Raw genomic sequence first — 18463 nt, forward strand, 5'->3', positions numbered from 1 at the left:
GTTTCAGAACCTGGAGGCACTGATCACCTGTCATACACGCATACACCTACTCACGCACATAAACACTCTCACACACAGACACACACACGCACACACACACTGTGCAGCAGCGGATCTCCGCCAGGAAGCGGTCGCAGATCCCCGTTATTTTCAGGGAGAACGGATCCCACATCGGAAATATCCACAACCGGGACTCAAACCACCGGGCAGGTGTGTGCGTGTGTGCGCGCGGCTCGGTACCCGGTTCCGTCCTGCAGCCGGAGGAGGAAACGTGATAAGAATCAGAGCGGATCGATGGTGTGAGGTGAGACGGACCGTTTTTCTACTGTTTCTGTTCAGCGTGTGTTTACGCGCGCGCGTGCGTGCGTTTGTGTGCGTGCGTTTATGTGCGTGCGTGCGTTCTGCGGATCAGCGGATTGACCGAAGCGGCGTATTGGAGCCGTTCGACCGTAAAGGGACGAAACGCGGGCTTCACCCGCCGCACGTGAGCGGATGAGGACTGCGGTCCTCCAGGCTGATATGGGCCGATCGCCTGTCTGTCCGCCTGTCCAACCCTCTGTCTATCCACCTGTCCGTCTGTCGGTCCACCTTTCCGACTGTCCACCTGTCTGTTTCGCCACCTGCCTGTCTGTCTGCTCGCGCGTTAATTGGCAGCGGAAGGTGAAGCCGAGGCGCGGCGCGTTGTTGCCGTTAATCGTAATGTGTCAACACGAAGACACTCGACGTCGGAGGAAAAGGATGAAGATACTTGAAGAGGAGGATGAAGGTACTCGAAATCTGAGGAAGACGTGATCCTCCTCTTCGTCTTTTTTCCTCCTCGTGCTCTGCTTGCGGATCAAGGGGACAAGACGCAGCGGGACGAACAAGCTGCAGCCGAGACATGGATGAGCTGAGCGTCTCTGTCAATCACAAGACGTTGTCCTCTCACAGAAAATGTGAGGCACCAGTGAGACATAAATGAGACACCAGTAAGACATCAATGAGACACCAGTGAGACATAAATGAGACACCAATAAGACATCAATGAGGCACTAGTGAGACATCAATAAGGAACCAGTAAGACATCAATGAGACACCAGTGAGACATCAATAAGGAACCAGTAAGACATCAATGAGACACCAGTGAGAAACCAGTAAGACATCAATGAGGCACCAGTGAGACATCAATGAGAAACCAGTGAGACATCAATGAGGCACCAGTGAGACATTAATGAGGCACCACTATCTGTACGGTATGAATAAACGGGTTGAATTCATAGAGTAAAGATGTTCATTAGTGTGTATTTGTGTGTGTTGCAGCTCAATCAGAATGATGATGAATTCTGAGAAGATGAAGAAGAAACCTCCAAAGGACAGTTTGACTTTGCTGCCATGTTTCTACTTTGTGGAGGTGAGAACAACAATAATGATGAGGAGGATGAGGAGGAGGAGGAAGAAGAGATTCATGTCTTCTTATTCTTCATATTATTCAGATGTTAGACCTCCATCTGTCCACCTGGGTACCTCGTTGACTCAGGTTCAGAGGACCAGACCGGAGGATTCTGTATATTTTCATTCATTTAGGACAGACCGGTTACAATCACTGAACCAGTTTCCTCCTTTAATAAAGCTCGATGTCCATTCACAGCCCGATGGCCCGTGATGCAGCTTTAGGCCGGGGGCTACTTTGCGATTGACAGGTCTCCATGGCGCTCTGCTGTCTGTTGTCTGCTGTCCGAGTTTTTTTTGCCATGAACTGGTCAAGGGAACGTGCTGGACCAAGACTTACTGGAGGAGCTCAGATCTGGTTCGGAAGACCAAAAATGTTGCTGAGTTTAAGGAATGGATGCAGAGGTTATGGGGGGCGGGGTTAAAGGAAACAATGGATGTAGATGTACTTGGAGGCGGAGTTAAAGAAAAGGATTGATGTGCAATAGCTGAAAAAATGGTTTCCGTGTCAATGCAGTATCCATCTGCACCAGCAGTCTAAATGTTTGACGAAGGAGAATTTTGGGGAACTCTTGGTTGCAGCTGCCCATCGTGGCTTCTTCTATGGTGTCGCTGTACTTCCTGGAGCTGACTGATGTTGTGCAGCCGGCTCAGGTTGGGTTCCGCTGCCACGACAGAGAACTCAGCATGCCGTACGTGGACGGAGGAGACGAACTGATCCCTCTGCTGATGCTGCTGAGCCTCGCCTTTGCCGGACCGGCCGCCTCGGTAAAACACACACACACACACACACACACACACACAATTTAACACACTATGTCCTAGATACGACTGAAACCAAGACTTGACCTGAGACCTGTGTGTGCGGCAGGTACTGAGGGTGTGTTTGATTTAGGGATCGGATCGCGGTGTGCGGCAGGTACTGAGGGTGTGTTTGATTTGTGTATCAGATCATGCTGGTTGAAGGTCTGATCTACTGCCTGCAGTCCAGACTGAAGCTCCGCCGACCTGAAGGGAGCATCAACGCAGGGGGCTGCAACTTCAACTCCTTCCTGAGGAGGACGGTGCGCTTCGTAGGTAGGGCACTGACTACGACCACGACTACACCTGCTGCTACACCTGCTGCTCAATCTGCAGTAACAGGTCAAACACACACTTTCTCATTGAATTGAATGAGTACATATGTTTTGACCGGTACTGCACACCTGCAGCTTCACCTACAGCAACACCAGCTGCAGCACCTCCACAGGGTTCAGACCTCACACGTGTCTGTCTCAATACAGATGTTCAGTCCTCACACTTATCTGAATGTATGCAGATGTTCAGTCCTCACACTTATCTGAATGTACGCAGATGTTCAGTCCTCACACTTATCTGAATGTACGCAGATGTTCAGTCCTCACACCTGTCTGAATGCAGATGTTCAGTCCTCACACCTATCTGAATGTACGCAGATGTTTAGTTCTCACGCCGATCTGTCTGAATGCAGATGTTCAGTCCTCACACTATCTGTCTGACTGCAGATGTTCAGTCCTCACACTTATCTGAAAGTATGCAGATGTTCAGTCCTTACAACGGTCTGAATGCAGATGTTCAGTCCTCACACTATATCTGTCTCACTGCAGATGTTCAGTCCTCACACTATATCTGTCTGACTGCAGATGTTCAGTCCTCACACCTATCTGTCTCACTGCAGATGTTCAGTCCTCACACCTGTCTGAATGCAGATGTTTAGTTGTCACACCTATCTGTCTGAATGCAGATGTTCAGTCCTCACACTATATCTGTCTGAATGCAGATGTTCAGTCCTCACACTATATCTGTCTGACTGCAGATGTTCAGTCCTCACACCTGTCCGTGTCTCTACAGGTGTGCATGTGTTTGGCCTGTGTGCGACGGCTCTGGTCACTGACATCATACAGCTGTCGACAGGTTACCACACTCCGTTCTTCCTCACTGTGTGCAAACCAAACTACACGCAGGTCGGCGTCTCATGCGACAGAAACGTTTACATCACTAAAGACATCTGCTCGGGTCACGACCAGCACGCCATCGTGGCCGCCAGGTGAGTGACCTGTTCATGTTGTGTTAAATGCTGAGCGTGACATTGATTAAACGTTGTGCTCTATCTTCTGTCCTCACAGGAAAACGTTCCCTTCCCAGCATGCAACACTGTCGGCTTTCGCGGCTGTCTATGTTTCTGTAAGTGTGACTCATCTTTGTTCAAACTGACACAACTTTATTTAAAACGGTGCCGTCTGTTTGAGTTGGATCTATCGAGAATTATCGAGGATTTAAAATGTACACGTGTGTGAACACACATTGTGTATTAATCTCTCAACTCAAACAAATATATATATTTATATGTAGATAAATATATATCAATATTTTATATTATTATTTTATATTTTAAATTACTCATGATTCCTCTGTTTCAGATGTATTTTAACTCGACCATCTCCGACAGCACCAAGCTGCTGAAACCTGTCTTAGTCTTTGCTTTCGCCATCGCGGCGGCGTTGACGGGTCTGACTCAGATCACTCAGCATCGCAGCCATCCCATCGACGTGTACGTGGGCTTCCTCATCGGCGCCTTCATCGCTGCTTACCTGGTGAGCCCAGAGGATGTTCTAACACCAACCGGATAACAAAGTTTCACCCGAGAGCTGGAAACAGAGATTGATTTAAAATCCTGCCGATCAAACGGTCCGGCCGTCGTCATGGGAATAGTCATGTGTTTCTGTTGCCATGACGACCGCATCAAGATAAAAGAATAGAGTGGTGGAGACGGAGGGAAAATCATAAAAGGTCGAACCTTCACTCACCACAGGTTCAGACCTCGTGTTCTCCACCCTGACAATGAATAATAATAATAATAATACGATAGTTTTTTTTCATGTCAGTGTGACCTCAATCAGCAAAAGCAGCGTGAAAGGATTTGCAGTCTTCAAATACTCAAAGATGATTGTCTTCTTCAGGCTTTTCACGCCGTGGCCAACTTCAAATCCGGCGACGACGTCACTATGACTGCACCTCCCTCGCTGCCGAAAGAGGACCCTCTGCGAGCGCTGACCGAGCGCGGACACGAGTCCGTCTACAACAAGGGCCCCGCCTCCGCCTCGGAGAGCAATGACGAGATAGCGCCGGCTCCGGCCCCCATGGACCGGCTGGAGGGCCTGGTGCCCCTGCAGAGGGAGAAGGCCTCCATGGGTAGCTTGAAGAGGGCCAGCGTGGACGTGGAGCTGCTGGCTCCTCGCAGCCCCATGGGAAAGGAGACCATGCTGACCTTCAGTAACACGCTGCCGAGGGCCAGCATGAACATTAACGGGGTGCTGGGGGCCAACCACGGGCCAGAGGAACCGCTGCAGCCGGTGCAACCGGTCCAGCCGGTGCAGCGGCGCCTGAAGGCCGTGCAGGTTCCCATGGACCCGATGCGTTCGCAGCAGCTGGTGACGGAGTGGAAGCAGAAGTCGATGGAGATGAGAGGTCTGAGCGTACGGGACGAGACGGAGCATTCGGCCAGCGAGGACGGGTCCGAGGTGGGCTCAGTGGGGACAGACGAGGGGGGGTCCCACGTCCCCATATACCAGACGGTAGCGCAGTCCGGAAGGGCGCCCCCTGGTCGTAACGCCACTCCGCCTCCAGTGGGCGCCAAAGCTGTGGCGACGCCCAGACCGCCGCAGGTCCCTGAAGCCGGACCCCCACCGGTGTCCCCAAAGAGCGCCCTGACGCGGGCCAAGTGGCTCGCCATCCGGGAGAAGACGAGCGGGGAGGGATCAGGCCGCGGCGCCACCAACCAGCCGAGACTCATGCAGGTCATTGCCATGTCGAAGCAGCAGGGCCTCCTCCCCTCCTCCTCCTCGGGGGAGAAGTCCTCTGAGACCACCTCCACCTGTTCCGGCACCTCCTCCACCACAGACTCCCCACACTATCGCCCCTCCCCTGAGCAGCAGCGGGAGGGGTCGGGTATAATCACCGTGGACGCCCACGCCCCTCACCATCCGGTCGTCCAACCACAACCTCCTCTTCAAGCCCCGCCCCTCGCAGGCAAAGGTAGCCCGTGGGAGTGGGCGGGGGCGCCCAACGGGGGCGACCCGCGAGACACCTACGACCTCAACAGCCTGACCCGAGGAGACTCCGCCGCCCGCGGCAGCAGTTTCCGGCCCCACAGCCGCGGAGCCTCGCCGTGCGCCGCGGTCGGGCACGATCCGACCTCGCCCCACCCACAGGTGGAGACGTCAGCGGACGCCCAGCGCAGGGAGATGGCCATGAGACGCAAGACAGCGCTTGTTCTGTTGGATCGGGAGATTCGTAACCAGACTGAACAGGAGAACTACTATAAGAGTTTGCAGGGACGCAGGTATAAGGATTAGTCGCTTAACCTTTCAAAACAAAAGCCTTATTTTGTGACAGGTCACCAACAGCACAAACCTGGACCATGTTGCTATGCATTTCTTGGGCTTCATGTGATGGAAGGTTTGGGCTGTGGGAGATGAAAGTTTACATCCAGTGGGTTACGGTTCGATGCTCGGGGGGCTTAACACTCAAGACAGTTCTCTCTCGACACAAAAGACGTTTAAGGCGATTGCGGTATCAGCCTTTATTTTGGAATGATTATCAAAAATGTTAAAGCTTTTAATAGAATCCACTTCACCCATCCAAGAAATAGATGCTATGTGAGACCCCTGGCAGTAGAGTCCTGGTGTTTCCAAGCCGGTCTGGATTCTGTTAAACAAGGTGTCATGGATGGTTTGAGGTCATGGCCACAGTCTGCAATTGTTCTTCTGTTGGTACCAAACAGATTTGGTGGTTGTGGATTAGTTGGAGGTTAAATTAATATAAAAGAAGCCCTTGGTGGTCAGGTGGTTCCCAGCTGGTGAAGTTGAATGCCATTTGCAAGTAACATAATGATGATACGATGTTACATAACACATCTAAAGATTTAAACCGCATGCAGAACTTACTGTTTGGACTAAACATTTCAGTTGAGCAGAACAAAAGATTGTCAGTACATCCAACAGCCACGGGGGCGGCATTCTGTTACCTTCCAACATCATAAATGGTTTTCAGCCCTAATCAAACTAGTTGTGCACGTAACGTTTGTATATAAAAACGTGGATAAATATCGTAGGACATTAAACAAACAACAATATAAAAACTATATCTGAATGGTGAATTGCTTTCATCTTTAGTGCAGAGTCGAACGTCCACAGTGTTGAGCCTCCCAGCAGGAAGCTGGAGCGTTTCCATGGCAACTCATCCTGCAAATAATCTGCGGTTCGGAGGCAATTGTAAGGACTAATTCTTGAAGCACAATCATGTAACAAACCTGCAGTGGCGCCCCTGTGATGAAATGCACCTGTCCAGCACCTGCTTACTGCCTCAGGCCCCGCCTCCTCTGAGGGGAAGGCCCGTGACCGCCGTGATGTGGAAGCCATCGTCCCCGCGTTCAAACGAGTAGGTCGTCGGCATTGACGTGTCCCCCCCCACCCCCCCACCCCCCCCGCGCTGTGTGGACTATCTCGCTCTTTAAACGTCAGTCACTTGACCCATAATGCTTTGGGGGGGTTGCGTGGGTGTGAGACGCCCTCCGCGCGGTGAGGAGGGTCCAACCCTGATTGTATATTTCCGGGACCAGAGTGTTGTTGTTTCTATCGTGATGGCTCGGTCGCTATAGTGATTCTCAGCATGTTTGTTTGTTTGTGTGCTACTTTCTGACTGGTCGAGGCTGTAAGTTGTTTCTGTGAGTGGATCTGAAAGTGTGTATTTATTAGTGATAAGAGTGTAATATTTTGAAGGAAAAGTTGTAACATTACAGAATATGTCATTATTCTTTTGTGGTAAAGTGATGATTTTCTCCTCAGTGGCTCTCTAACTAAACACAGAAGAACTACAAGAGCTCTTAGAAAATACATATTTTATTAAAGATGCTGCAAATCCTAAACTGTCCTCTGAGCTCACTGACGCTCTGAAACTAAATCAGTTCATCCGTCTATATGAAATATTGATGAGCCAATACTTGGTCTGTCTCTGCTGTTAATGTGTCTGTGTTGCTGCATGTGTCCAAAGTTTGATTTAATATCAGACATTCATCTTGTTCATCTCTGGGATAAAGAGCTTTTTTTTAATCCTGAGGGTTTCTCATCATTTCCATCTGAATGTATAAACATTAATCATCTGTACATTTTGTGACTGGAAACATTTTAAGAAAAAAAACAACTGCTGCTATAAAAAAAGAGTTTATTTCTGTGAAAATAAGTGTTGGAAGTGTTTTTCCGACCAAAAGAGTGGACGCTGCATGCTCGTTATGATGAAAGTTCAAAATTAAAAGTTCTTGGTCACAACGTATTAAAGTGCAGTTTCTTATTATATTTTTCAAATTCATTTTCTCAGTTAAAAAAAACACCATTACAGAAAGAAATCACCATGAAGGCTAAAACGTGTATATATATATATATATATATATATATATATATATATATATATATATATATATATATATATATATATAATATATCCTGTGTAGATATTAGTACCTCCTGTACACTAGTTAGTAACCAGTAACCAGTATTTCCAATAACACAAAGTCATGTTTCCACTTTTCTTTCTGTAGAAAAGGAGGTTAAAAAATCCAATCGTCTATGTGATCAGAAACAGTCAAACTGGAGCTTCTTCATTTCCTCTCTAATCGTTCAGTTTTCTGGAGTTTTCCATCCCGCCGGCGTCTGGTTAAACCCACCAATTAGTGTGGAGAGATTAAAGACTTGTGAGGCGTTTAGAGTCGGGCATTCTGCGGGAGATTTCCCTCTCCGTCCCCAGAGGACACTTAAATAAAAGTCTTCGATAAAGCCTCGGCTGTGAACTTTTACTGAGCCAGTTCACACTGTGTGACGAGGTCGTGCTCAGCGGGAAATGGACGGACATTAATTATTTACATTAAATTAGTTCATATCGACTCTGTGGATTCTTTTAAAGGAACACGTACTGCTCTTAATGAGTTTGTGTCCTTCCTTTAGTTGCCACCAGATTTAACATCATCTGAAAGATTTTATTGGAATTCTGTAAATCAACATGCTTTGATTCTGACTTTTCCACTTTTAGAAAAATTATCTAAAAAATGATTGCAAGTATAAATAAAACCTACAAATAAACCAAAAGAGATCATTGAAATAAAGATATAAAGAAATGATATATAAAGAAACTATAAAAATAAAAGATTAAATATATTTTAGACAACATGCCTGATAATATAATAATCTATATATCGATCCCGCACAAATCAAGATTTTTTTTTTGAAGACAAAATATGAAAATAAACTTTTTTGGTGCATAAGAAACATTTGAGATCCTCGTCATGTGAGATTGTAAACGTCAGTTTCTGCTGTAAAATAGCGTTTTTTTTACAGTTTATTTGAACTGAAACCTGATTCCTGCCAGTTAAACCCCATTAAAAGTTTTTAGTCCTCACTCAGGTGAATAAACTAAACTAACTAAGCAAACAGGAAGGTTTCAATGACAAGAATGAACACAAACATCCTGAAATGCAACATGAAGACGTTTGATTTTACTGACACATACACACAAATGGATGTACACACACACAAATACACAGTCACCCTCACTCACTCGCCGCCGTATGTCCTGCACCATCAGGCTCATTATGCAGTTTCCATGGCAACTGTATTGATGGCTGATATAGCGATACAAGCTCGAACACACACACAGTTTTTGTGATTTTTTAAATCCTGTTTGTTATTGTGTTTTATTAAAGCTGGTCATATTTATATTTATTTATTTATATAACATATCGGTATTCAAACATAACATCAATTTTAACATATTTATATATATATATATATATATATATATATTTACTTATTAATTATTTTCCTTCAAAAGAACTCCATCTCAGTGATAGAAAGTAGCTGTAAAAATGATTACTGAAAAGATCCGCACAGAAATACACACTTCTATCACACACAGACACACACCCTCGCCAACTGGTCCTCATAAAGATAGTTAAGCAACAGCACACACACACACACACACACACACACACACACACACACACACACATCCTCCCTCTTTATTTTTACTGGAGGCAATCGAGTGTGTTGCCATGGCTACAGAAACCAGGAAAATGTGCGCGCGTGTGTGTTTGCGTGTGCATGCTTGTTGTATGTGACTTATCATATGAATAGCCAGGCGTTTGTATACGTGTGTGTGTGTATTCATGGTTGTGGATATTTTATTTTGGTTGTATTCAGTAAATGTTAAGAGTAAAAGATTAGTCATTTTGGGTCTCTTGTTGTTTTCTTTTATTGATTGTATTGTAAAAATTGCATATTTTTCTGTCACAACATTCTTTGTTTGAAAAAAGATGTCTTTATACTTTAGTATTTTTTTGAGTTAAACAACAGAATTTCTGTTTGTATGATTCTTGAATAGTTTAAATTCTGCATTGCTCACGTCCGTGGTAAATAAAAACACTTCTTCTTCTTCACTGCCTCTATTGGTTTCCTGGAGCCTCACTTTGGAATCCAACCGTTTATTTTCCATATATATATATATATGATATAATAATATATAATATAATCAAATTTGAAAACAAGATTTCCTGATTTTAATTTGACAAATATAATTTTGAACGATTCTGTCGTTCTTTATGATGAACTTTAATTTATTAGTGGTAACAATTTATACTTGCTCAATCTCTTATTTTGACATAATTTAGAAAAATATTTGTTATTCTTATTGTTTTTTTTAGAAACTTTCTTGCTGCAAAAGGGGATCAACCACACTGCTGCTACTCATGTTAACTCTTCATTTCTCATCAATCAGACACATCCACTGTCTGAGGCTCTACTCGGCAGCTCGCAGCTGATTGGACGAGGAGAGGGGACCAATCAGGAGCATCCGCTTCTTTAGAGCCTTCCAGTTTAAAACCATTTTAGTTCAAGATGACGGAGGAAATCTGAGTAAAGTCCTGTTAGTGAAGAGACAAACCCAGTCGGCGTGTTGTCCTGCAGGTCCTGGTGGTCTCACTGGTCCTGCTGGTTGGAGAACACTCCGGCCTCCCAGCGCAGAGCGCGTTGGTTTTTATGTCGAATGACTCGAGTCGACTCGACAACCTGGAGACGGACAAGACAGCGAGACAATGAGGCAAAGAGACAAATGGACAAGGAGACAAAATAGCATGAAACAAAGAAGAAAATAATGGCCAGTTAACAGCCGGTTAATGAGTGAATGAAGGTAAATACAGTGCGGCTGTACCTCGTTATTGACGTCATCTACCGGCTGAATTCCTGCATACTGAAAAAAAGAAATAGATAGAATAATAGAAAGATAGAAAGAGATGTTGTGTTTTTACCTCTAAAAAGTTTTGTTTTAATTTAGTATTTCTTTTGTTCATCATCCTTAATCTCAAAGAAAACTAATTCAAATAACACCACATTTAATCAGCCATCGTGTCTTGGAGCCTCTAAACACATTTTAAACCTTCTGATTCAAACAGGAAGCACAAGACCTTCAAAATAAGGGGCCTATTGATCACTCACCACGCTTTCTTCCAGCTTCCCTTTTACTCGTCTCTCCTTGAAGTCCTCCAGCAGAGTCTCCGCCAGACCTCTGGGTGTAGGTGGGGGCGACAAGACCGCCGCCGGGGGAGGGGAGGAGGGGCGGATGGGGAGGGATGTGGAACTCTGGTGAGATTTGGACGAGGGAGGAAGTGAGGAGGACCAGGGCTGGGCCGTGATGTAGGAGATGGAGGGTAGACGGACGGAGGGACGAGCAGACGGAGACGACACACTGACGGGTTGATCTGTAAAACCCAACAGGAAGAACATCATCAGTGACATCATCAATGACGCTGTAATTTGTTTCCCTCCTCTGGTCCTGTATTTTCCAACCGCTCGTCAGTTTACACTCAACAGAATGAAGAGATGATGGTTCAGACTCTGATTTGAGCGGTTGGAAACCGGTTGACTAGTTATTGATTTACACAAACTGAAGCCAAACCACCTGAAGCTGCTGGACTTTGGTTGAACCCTCATTAAGTAACTCATTCTATCTCATGTGACTAACAAACCATCAACATCAGACATTCAGGTTTCACCACTTTTTATTATTACTTTTATTGTGAAAATGCTCAAACTGAGTGATAGAACTGACTTTGTGTGACGAGTTTGTCCACAGCATCATCTGGTGGAGAAACCGCAGTCAGACACACATGAACTTTAATCGCAAGACGAAACAGATGTGATAACACATCTGTCTGTAGGTACATTTTCACAGAAATAACTTTATGACGCATTTGATTTGGTTTAATTTAACTATGCTTTGTTTGTTTGGGACTTTTCGATCCATTTACTCAAAAGCAACTGACACACAGTGAACCGGGATTTTGGGGCTTTTGGATTTCTAGATGATATCCAGCCTTGATGAGGACCTACTTACCTGTTTTCATAGGTGGGTAGAACTGACTAATGGCCACTTTGTTTGCCTGTTCCAGCAGAGGAGCTGGTGAGAAGACGCGTCCATCAGTTTCCTCCCTGGACTCCCTGGACTCCTTCAGCTCCTGTTCCCGTCTCAGGGCCTCCTCAATCTCCTTCTCGATGAAATCCGGAGCTCCTTTTCCTCTGGACTGCAGACCGTTGGACTCCAGGTTCTCCTTCCAGGACAAACGTGTCGGGGATGAGGCAGAGGAGGAGAAGTGGAAAGATGAAGCAGTCGTTTGATCTTGGTAGAGACCTCTCCTATCCTGGACCTGTGAGCCTGGACCTGAAGGAGCTAAACTCTTTCCACTGATGTACAACTCGGCTTCTTCTGGGTGTTCGGGGTGTCGATGAGGACAGCATGGTGATGGGAAGACTTCCTCATCCCCGGATGCAGAGTGAGGTCTTTCTTCGGTCTCCTTGTCCCCGTCTTGTTGGTCAAACTCCAGCTCCTGTGGAGAATCCTGACTGTATCGTCCCAGGATCCGTCCTTGCTGCTGAGGCTCCTCTTTCCACTGGTTGTCCTTCTGGATCTCATGCTGCACGACGAAGGACACTCTGGTCTTTTCTTTAGCTCTGACAGGCGGATGCGGCGACTGTAAACGTTTGGTTTTGATCTCGACCATCTCGGCTCTCCTGTCGCTGAGCGAGAGCCCTCGAGAGCGCCGCAGGTTCTCCTCGCGGTCCTGAGCCAATCGGATCTCCCTTTCAATTGGGGTCTCGTAGTCGCTGGTGGACTTGGATCTCATGTTCTCTTGCTGATTGCGGTCGTCGAACAACCCTTCATCGCTAGTGTAGCCGCCCACCTCCACAGTCAGCTCCTCCAGGCCGGAGTCCAGGTCGTCGAAAACACTGCTCTGCCGGCTTAGACCCTCCTCGTTCCGCCACACCGCCACCTTCTTTTCCGGGTAGGTCTCGTCGTCTTCAGTTAGCATAAAGGTTGTTGTGTCTTCGTTCACCTGCAGCCTGTGGTGAGTGTCCACCTGCTCTGACGAGGACATATCAGGGTCCGGCTGGAGAGACGCGTTCAGATGTGTTCTCGAGGACCTCAGAGGGCTGGACGGGGCAGTCAGCTGCTGCTGCTGCTGCTGCTCCATCTTCAAGAACTGTTGTCGGGCAGCGCTGAAGCTGATCTGCTCCACGTCGACGGTCCCGGGCTCAGAAGGGCGGAGAGGTTCTGCTCTGGAGCCGAGAGACGTGTAACTCATGCTAAAACCTTCGATCAGTCTGCTCGTGGAGCTTCTCAGATCCAGATCATCCAGTGCACTCAGCTGACCCTTGAATGTCGGGTTGCTCTTCGGCGCTTGGCCGCGAATGATCTCCTTCCGAAGCCGTTTCTCCTCCTCCTCCTGGATGACTTTGTTTCCGTTCCCCAGATCCATTTTATAAAGTGAGTCCTCTTCACTCTCTGCAAAGAGGCTCTCCGGCTTCCTGCTGGCGTACGTCTGCAGCCTGAACCCGCTCTCCTGCTTCAGGATGGCCAGCTGCGTCTGCCGCTGCGGGGAGACCATCCAGGCCTCGTTCATCTCCGCCTCGGGACTCGCCGGGTCCTCCACGAAGGAGTAGAAACCGCAGGGAGAGGCCAAGCTGCTGGCGGGACTGCTGGGGTCGCCGGGGCTGCCCGCGTGCCACTCGTCGCTCGAGTGTCCTCCGTCCTGTGACACGACGACCTGCCGAGCCTGGACCACGTTCCTGCACCCGTCGTCCTGCTCGGAGGAGACGGCCACCGAGGAGTAACTGCGAGCGACGGAGATGCTGTCGTAGCTGAAGGCTCGGCCGTCGGGGTCCGGGGACGCACTCGGTGGCGGGCCGGCCATGGTGCGCAGGTCCGAGGGTTGCAACAGGGGGGACAGAGGCTTCAGCACCCAGTTCCTCGGGATGCTGTCCATGGTTGCCGGGGGCGCTGTGGGGCCGGCGCGGGACGGGAGTTCAGGGGGAGGAAGACGCTGAACGGCGCTCAGTAATTGGAGGCGGTGAGGAGTGAGAACATTCTGGCGGTCGACTGACGTGAGTCTCTGAAACAACGGAGAAGACGGTTACTATGGAAGGTCAGTTACTATGGAAACAGCAGATGGCACAGGTTTAGTTACTATGGAAACAACACCATCAGATTACAGCTCGTCTCTTGCGTCATTTTAGTTAGTGCTTGACTTCTGTGATGTAATCATTTCTTAAAGGTACAAGTACCACATTCTAAGAATTTACCTGCAAAGCATTGTGGGAGATTATTTCAGAACAAGACAAAATTATAGTTTGAAAAGCTTGGCCGTCTTTAGAATTCATCAAATTTCGAATCTGTTAAAAATGTAACTATCTTGTCTCAGGGTTTAGACAGAATAACTATATTTATTAGAAATGAGGACATAAAAAACACAATAATATTTGAATGTCTTTCTTTCATTTCCTCCTCTGACATTGATTGTCTTATCAACAATATCACCGTTGTTACAGCCTTGTTGATTTCAATTTAATTGCTGACATTAAATTCTATGGTGGAAGAAGTATTCGGGGTCATTACTGAGGTCAAAGTGCAAAGACCACAGTCTGAAAATGCTCCACTTTAAATAAAAGTCCTGTATCATTACTGAACTATTAAGTACTTCCAGAATCAGAAGTAAAAGTAATCACTGTGCACGAAAACCTCTTTCAGAGTGTTCTGTTGTTAGTAATACATTGTATAATTACCTTGCTTTGTTTTTAAAATTTTATTTCGAAAGATATAGTGTTTATAAAATTGTATGTGAAATATTTGCATCACAGATGTAGTGCAAGTAGAAGTATGAAGTAGCATAAAATTAAAAAACTCAAGTAGAATAGAAGCACCTCAGAAGTACATTACAGTAAGTACAGTAGTAGATTCAAGGTACTGCGTTAAGCTGCACTCATCAGTCTTGGATTTCTGGTAAGGAGGAAATAAATCTAAAGAATGTCAATAAAGTTTATCAAAGTTGAACAATCAGCGATAACAGCGTTTACAACCCATAAAGGCAGGAGAGGACACGTAACCACGGCAACCACTATGTGACCATATAAGCGAGTCTGTCACATAGAAACGAGAGTTAAATGCGAGTTATATATACATGATCAACAGATACTTATATACACGCAAGGTAGTTATTTAAAACAACAACGGGAACCAATAATAAAATCCCAAATGAACTAGTGGTTCCTGCAGCAGAGCAGGAGTCACTTATTCATAAATATGAAGTGTATGTGAAGCAACGGTTCAGTTTTAGAGTTGATATATTTTTTAATGAGGTCAGACTGAGCTCGCGGTGCTGTAGAGATTCAATGACAGTCAGTTATAGATGCTGGCGTTGAATTAGCATCGTAGCATAATGTCAGTGTCTCTGTGTGTCGGAGATAAGCGCCCCGCCTGCAGTCTGACTGCTGCTGTCGGCTGATAGAAGCCAAAAACCAACAAACAAAGTAACGGAGAGAGGTCAGAGGTCACTGCGGGGATAAGAACAAACCCCATTAACGAGTGCATGAGTCCCCCGTCAGAATGAGCCGCTCATACAATATATTTGCATTTCTTTATGCAAAAAAACCTTTTTAAACTGTTAAAATCATTAGTTTGTATTAAATGTTCTTTAAATCTAAAGTTGTTATAAGGCAGACAGTCTGAAGTAAATGCAAAACATAAACTATGTCTGTTTCAATTTAGAATAGTCAGTATAAGTCATAGTCATTCCAGATATTTTTTCAAATAACACTGAGGTTACGATAGTTGGTGTGACAGCTGTGTTCAAACATCCCTTTCTCAACAAGATTCATTTTTTGGTTTTTCAGATAAAGGCATAGAGTACGTACTATTATTTATTATGCTTTTAGTAATTAAAGCAGTTTTTCTCACCTGAGATCAGCTTCCCGACAGCAGCAGAAACACTCAGACTAGATAACAACTGACTAACTGAAGTAACAAAGTTCAGCTCCTATCGTCCAATCAGGGACCCCGCCCACTACACACAGGCCCCGCCCCCTTGACCCCCCACACACTTCTGCACACGTCTGGACTCTCACGCAGACCCCCGCCCCCCCCAAAAAAACAACCCCAGGGTACTGAAACCATATACATCCCGTCTCTGTGTGCTTTTTTCCTTTTCCTCATATTATCAGTCTTTCATTCATCTATTAAAAATATTATTTTATGCAGCAATTGATCCAAACAAATGTCTTTCCACAGATCGCAGAATAATTACATTTTTCCTGTGGTGTGATTTTTAAATTGTGTATCACTCTTATAATACGTTCAATAACCTAATGTATTTATTAGCCGTTTCACGTGTGGTTTTAGACTTTATTCTCTGAATATTTATAGATTTATAAAAAATATCTATTTTTTTTCTTTAGTCAGCTGCTGCCCTCTGGTGGTCACATTCAGGCTGGTGGGTGTTTCATGCAAAGTCACTCAATTATATCAGTGTCTCCTTGTTTGTGACGGTGAGATTTACATTGGAAGTGAGAATTAAAGTGACAGCGACATTTAAAGTGACGATTAAATTTAAAGTGACAGCGACATTTAAAGTGACGATTAAATTTAAAGTGACAGCGACATTTAAAGTGAGATGTAAAGTGACAGCGACATTGTCCGAGCCTGTGGAGCGTGAGACGTTGGAATAAAGAAACAAACATAGTGGCCTCGGTGGTTAGTTGTGAGGTCTCACCTTGTTGTCGTGGTCCAGGCTGTAACAGAGAACCTGCCAGGGAGGAGTGTACCTGAACATCCTGGTCTGAACTGGATCTGGGAGAGAAAGAGTAAAGCAGCTCTCAGTAAATGATGATCAGTTAGTTTGAAAGCAGTTACCTCCATAATAATCACTGCTACTCAATCAGAAAGCACAAAATACATCTGAACAAAATAATGTGTGATCTAGACCGATATATACGTAGAAAGTAGAGGACAAATAGGTATTTCTGATTTTGGAGTGAAGTGTCCATTTCACATTCTTATAATATTGGATTATTATTCAGTTGTTTGCTCTTTCTTTCCCCAAAAAAGTCCAAATTAGTTTCATATTACAATATAGACAACTGTCGGTTTCCATCAATTTTGCCTGAAATATGTTTCGTTATGTGACGTGAGAGTCGTCGAACTGAAGCTGAAGATGAATTATGTAAACAAACATTTCAGTCGTTGTGTATCAGCAGAGTCACTGTGGGAGACTCGGCAGCGTCCAATCACGATGTCTGGCTGCCGGAGCTGGGCGGGGCTAGTATAACGTTCTAATATTTATTTACATGTCTGACCTTAAAGAAACTGACTTCTAGAGTCATCCACCTGTAGATGATGTCATGATGATGTCACACAAGTAACAACAAACGGAGACGGAGCGTGGACTCACCTGCAGGTCCAGCTGCACACTGACCGTGTGTGTGTGTTGCTGAGCACTAGAGTTTGTGAGGAATGCTGCTGACCAACAAAAACACTTACAATGACTGACCACACCCACTAAACGTGTGCACACACACACACACACACACACCCCCCCCCACACACACACACACACACACAGTTTTCAAAGGTCTGACAGAGAGTAGAACATGTATTTACCAGTAGGATTTTAAAAATGATCTTCCGTCCTCACTGGGCCTTAGAGATGGAGAGAGGGACTCAGAGTAGAGATCCGATCTGAAGGAGCGTCAACATCTGGATCATCCTGAACTCCTTTGGAGGTTCTGAACTGGCCTCCAGCTCAAAAAGAGGACTTCTGTCTTCTCTTGCTTGTATTGAAAACTATCTATGACATATTAATACTACTAATGCCACTATTATTACTACTACTAATAGCACTACTATTAGAAAAGCAGAGGAGGGAAGTTGAGGGCAATGCATCCTGGGACATGTAGGAGACTTCATTTAGTTCAATTTAGTTTCCTTCTAATTTCTATTTACACTTTTGGTTTATTCAGCCTGATTCTCTGGACCTCAGACGACAAAACGTCTCTCGGTGCTTCTTTGACAAAAAGTAGTTCCAGCTGCGATGAAGGAGTTGGTTTAGGTGGGGCAGTCTGAGATGGAGGTGAAGGAGTTGGTTTAGGTGGGGCAGTCTGAGATGGAGGTGATGGAGTTGGTTTAGGTGGGGCAGTCTGAGATGGAGGTGATGGAGTTGGTTTAGGTGGGGCAGTCTGAGATGGAGGTGATGGAGTTGGTTTAGGTGGGGCAGTCTGAGATGGAGGTGATGGACTTGGTTTAGGTGGGGCAGTCTGAGATGGAGGTGATGGAGTTGGTTTAGGTGGGGCAGTCTGAGATGGAGGTGATGGAGTTGGTTTAGCTGGGTCAGTCTGAGATGGAGGTGATGGAGTTGGTTTAGGTGGGGCAGTCTGAGATGGAGGTGATGGAGTTGGTTTAGGTGGGGCAGTGTGAGATGGAGGTGAAGGAGTTGGTTTAGGTGGGGCAGTCTGAGATGGAGGTGATGGAGTTGGTTTAGGTGGGGCAGTCTGAGATGGAGGTGATGGAGTTGGTTTAGGTGGGGCAGTCTGAGATGGAGGTGATGGAGTCTTTGGTGAGCCTCAGCAAACAAAAATACAGAATCAAGTTC

General features: G+C 45.9%; 2 protein-coding genes across 3 annotated transcripts; one reads left to right on the forward strand and one right to left on the reverse strand.

Moving 5' to 3' along the window:
* The first annotated feature begins 53 nt into the window (after positions 1–53).
* plppr3b (phospholipid phosphatase related 3b) lies at positions 54–7776 on the forward strand. Its single transcript, XM_040183318.2, has 8 exons — positions 54–304; positions 1300–1390; positions 2011–2196; positions 2379–2505; positions 3298–3493; positions 3573–3630; positions 3867–4040; positions 4407–7776. The coding sequence occupies exons 2-8, from the start codon at positions 1310–1312 to the stop codon at positions 5799–5801; spliced, it is 2217 nt and encodes a 738-aa protein (XP_040039252.2). The 5' UTR covers positions 54–304; positions 1300–1309; the 3' UTR covers positions 5802–7776.
* A 1946-nt stretch (positions 7777–9722) lies between these two features.
* misp (mitotic spindle positioning) lies at positions 9723–17283 on the reverse strand. 2 transcript variants are annotated; one of them, XM_078108668.1, is made up of 6 exons: positions 17267–17283; positions 16589–16665; positions 11884–13936; positions 10986–11248; positions 10702–10740; positions 9723–10559 (listed from the first exon to the last, which is right to left on the reverse strand). In XM_078108668.1, the coding sequence occupies exons 2-6, from the start codon at positions 16646–16648 to the stop codon at positions 10470–10472; spliced, it is 2505 nt and encodes an 834-aa protein (XP_077964794.1). In that variant the 5' UTR covers positions 16649–16665; positions 17267–17283; the 3' UTR covers positions 9723–10469. The 2 variants fall into 2 exon arrangements, with proteins under 2 accessions (XP_077964794.1, XP_040039250.2); XM_040183316.2 differs by lacking the exons at positions 16589–16665; positions 17267–17283 and adding an exon at positions 15778–15868.
* Between the last annotated feature and the right edge of the window lie 1180 nt (positions 17284–18463).

The sequence above is a fragment of the Gasterosteus aculeatus genome, chromosome 8, assembly GCF_964276395.1.
Source record: "Gasterosteus aculeatus chromosome 8, fGasAcu3.hap1.1, whole genome shotgun sequence".
Taxonomy (NCBI): Eukaryota; Metazoa; Chordata; class Actinopteri; order Perciformes; family Gasterosteidae; genus Gasterosteus; species Gasterosteus aculeatus.

What these genes read in the sequence shown, in the direction of transcription:
- plppr3b (XM_040183318.2), top strand. Translation starts at nt 1,310, where the DNA reads ATGATGATGAATTCTGAGAAGATGAAGAAGAAACCTCCAAAGGACAGT. An exon ending in TCGCGGCTGTCTATGTTTCT is followed by an intron (nt 3,631 to 3,866) that starts GTAAGTGTGACT and finishes CCTCTGTTTCAG; the next exon opens with ATGTATTTTAACTCGACCAT. An exon ending in CCTTCATCGCTGCTTACCTG is followed by an intron (nt 4,041 to 4,406) that starts GTGAGCCCAGAG and finishes TGTCTTCTTCAG; the next exon opens with GCTTTTCACGCCGTGGCCAA.
- misp (XM_078108668.1), bottom strand. Translation starts at nt 16,648, where the DNA reads ATGTTCAGGTACACTCCTCCCTGGCAGGTTCTCTGTTACAGCCTGGAC. An exon ending in GCCTGGACCACGACAACAAG is followed by an intron (nt 13,937 to 16,588) that starts GTGAGACCTCAC and finishes CCGTTGTTTCAG; the next exon opens with AGACTCACGTCAGTCGACCG. An exon ending in CTACCCACCTATGAAAACAG is followed by an intron (nt 11,249 to 11,883) that starts GTAAGTAGGTCC and finishes TGGGTTTTACAG; the next exon opens with ATCAACCCGTCAGTGTGTCG.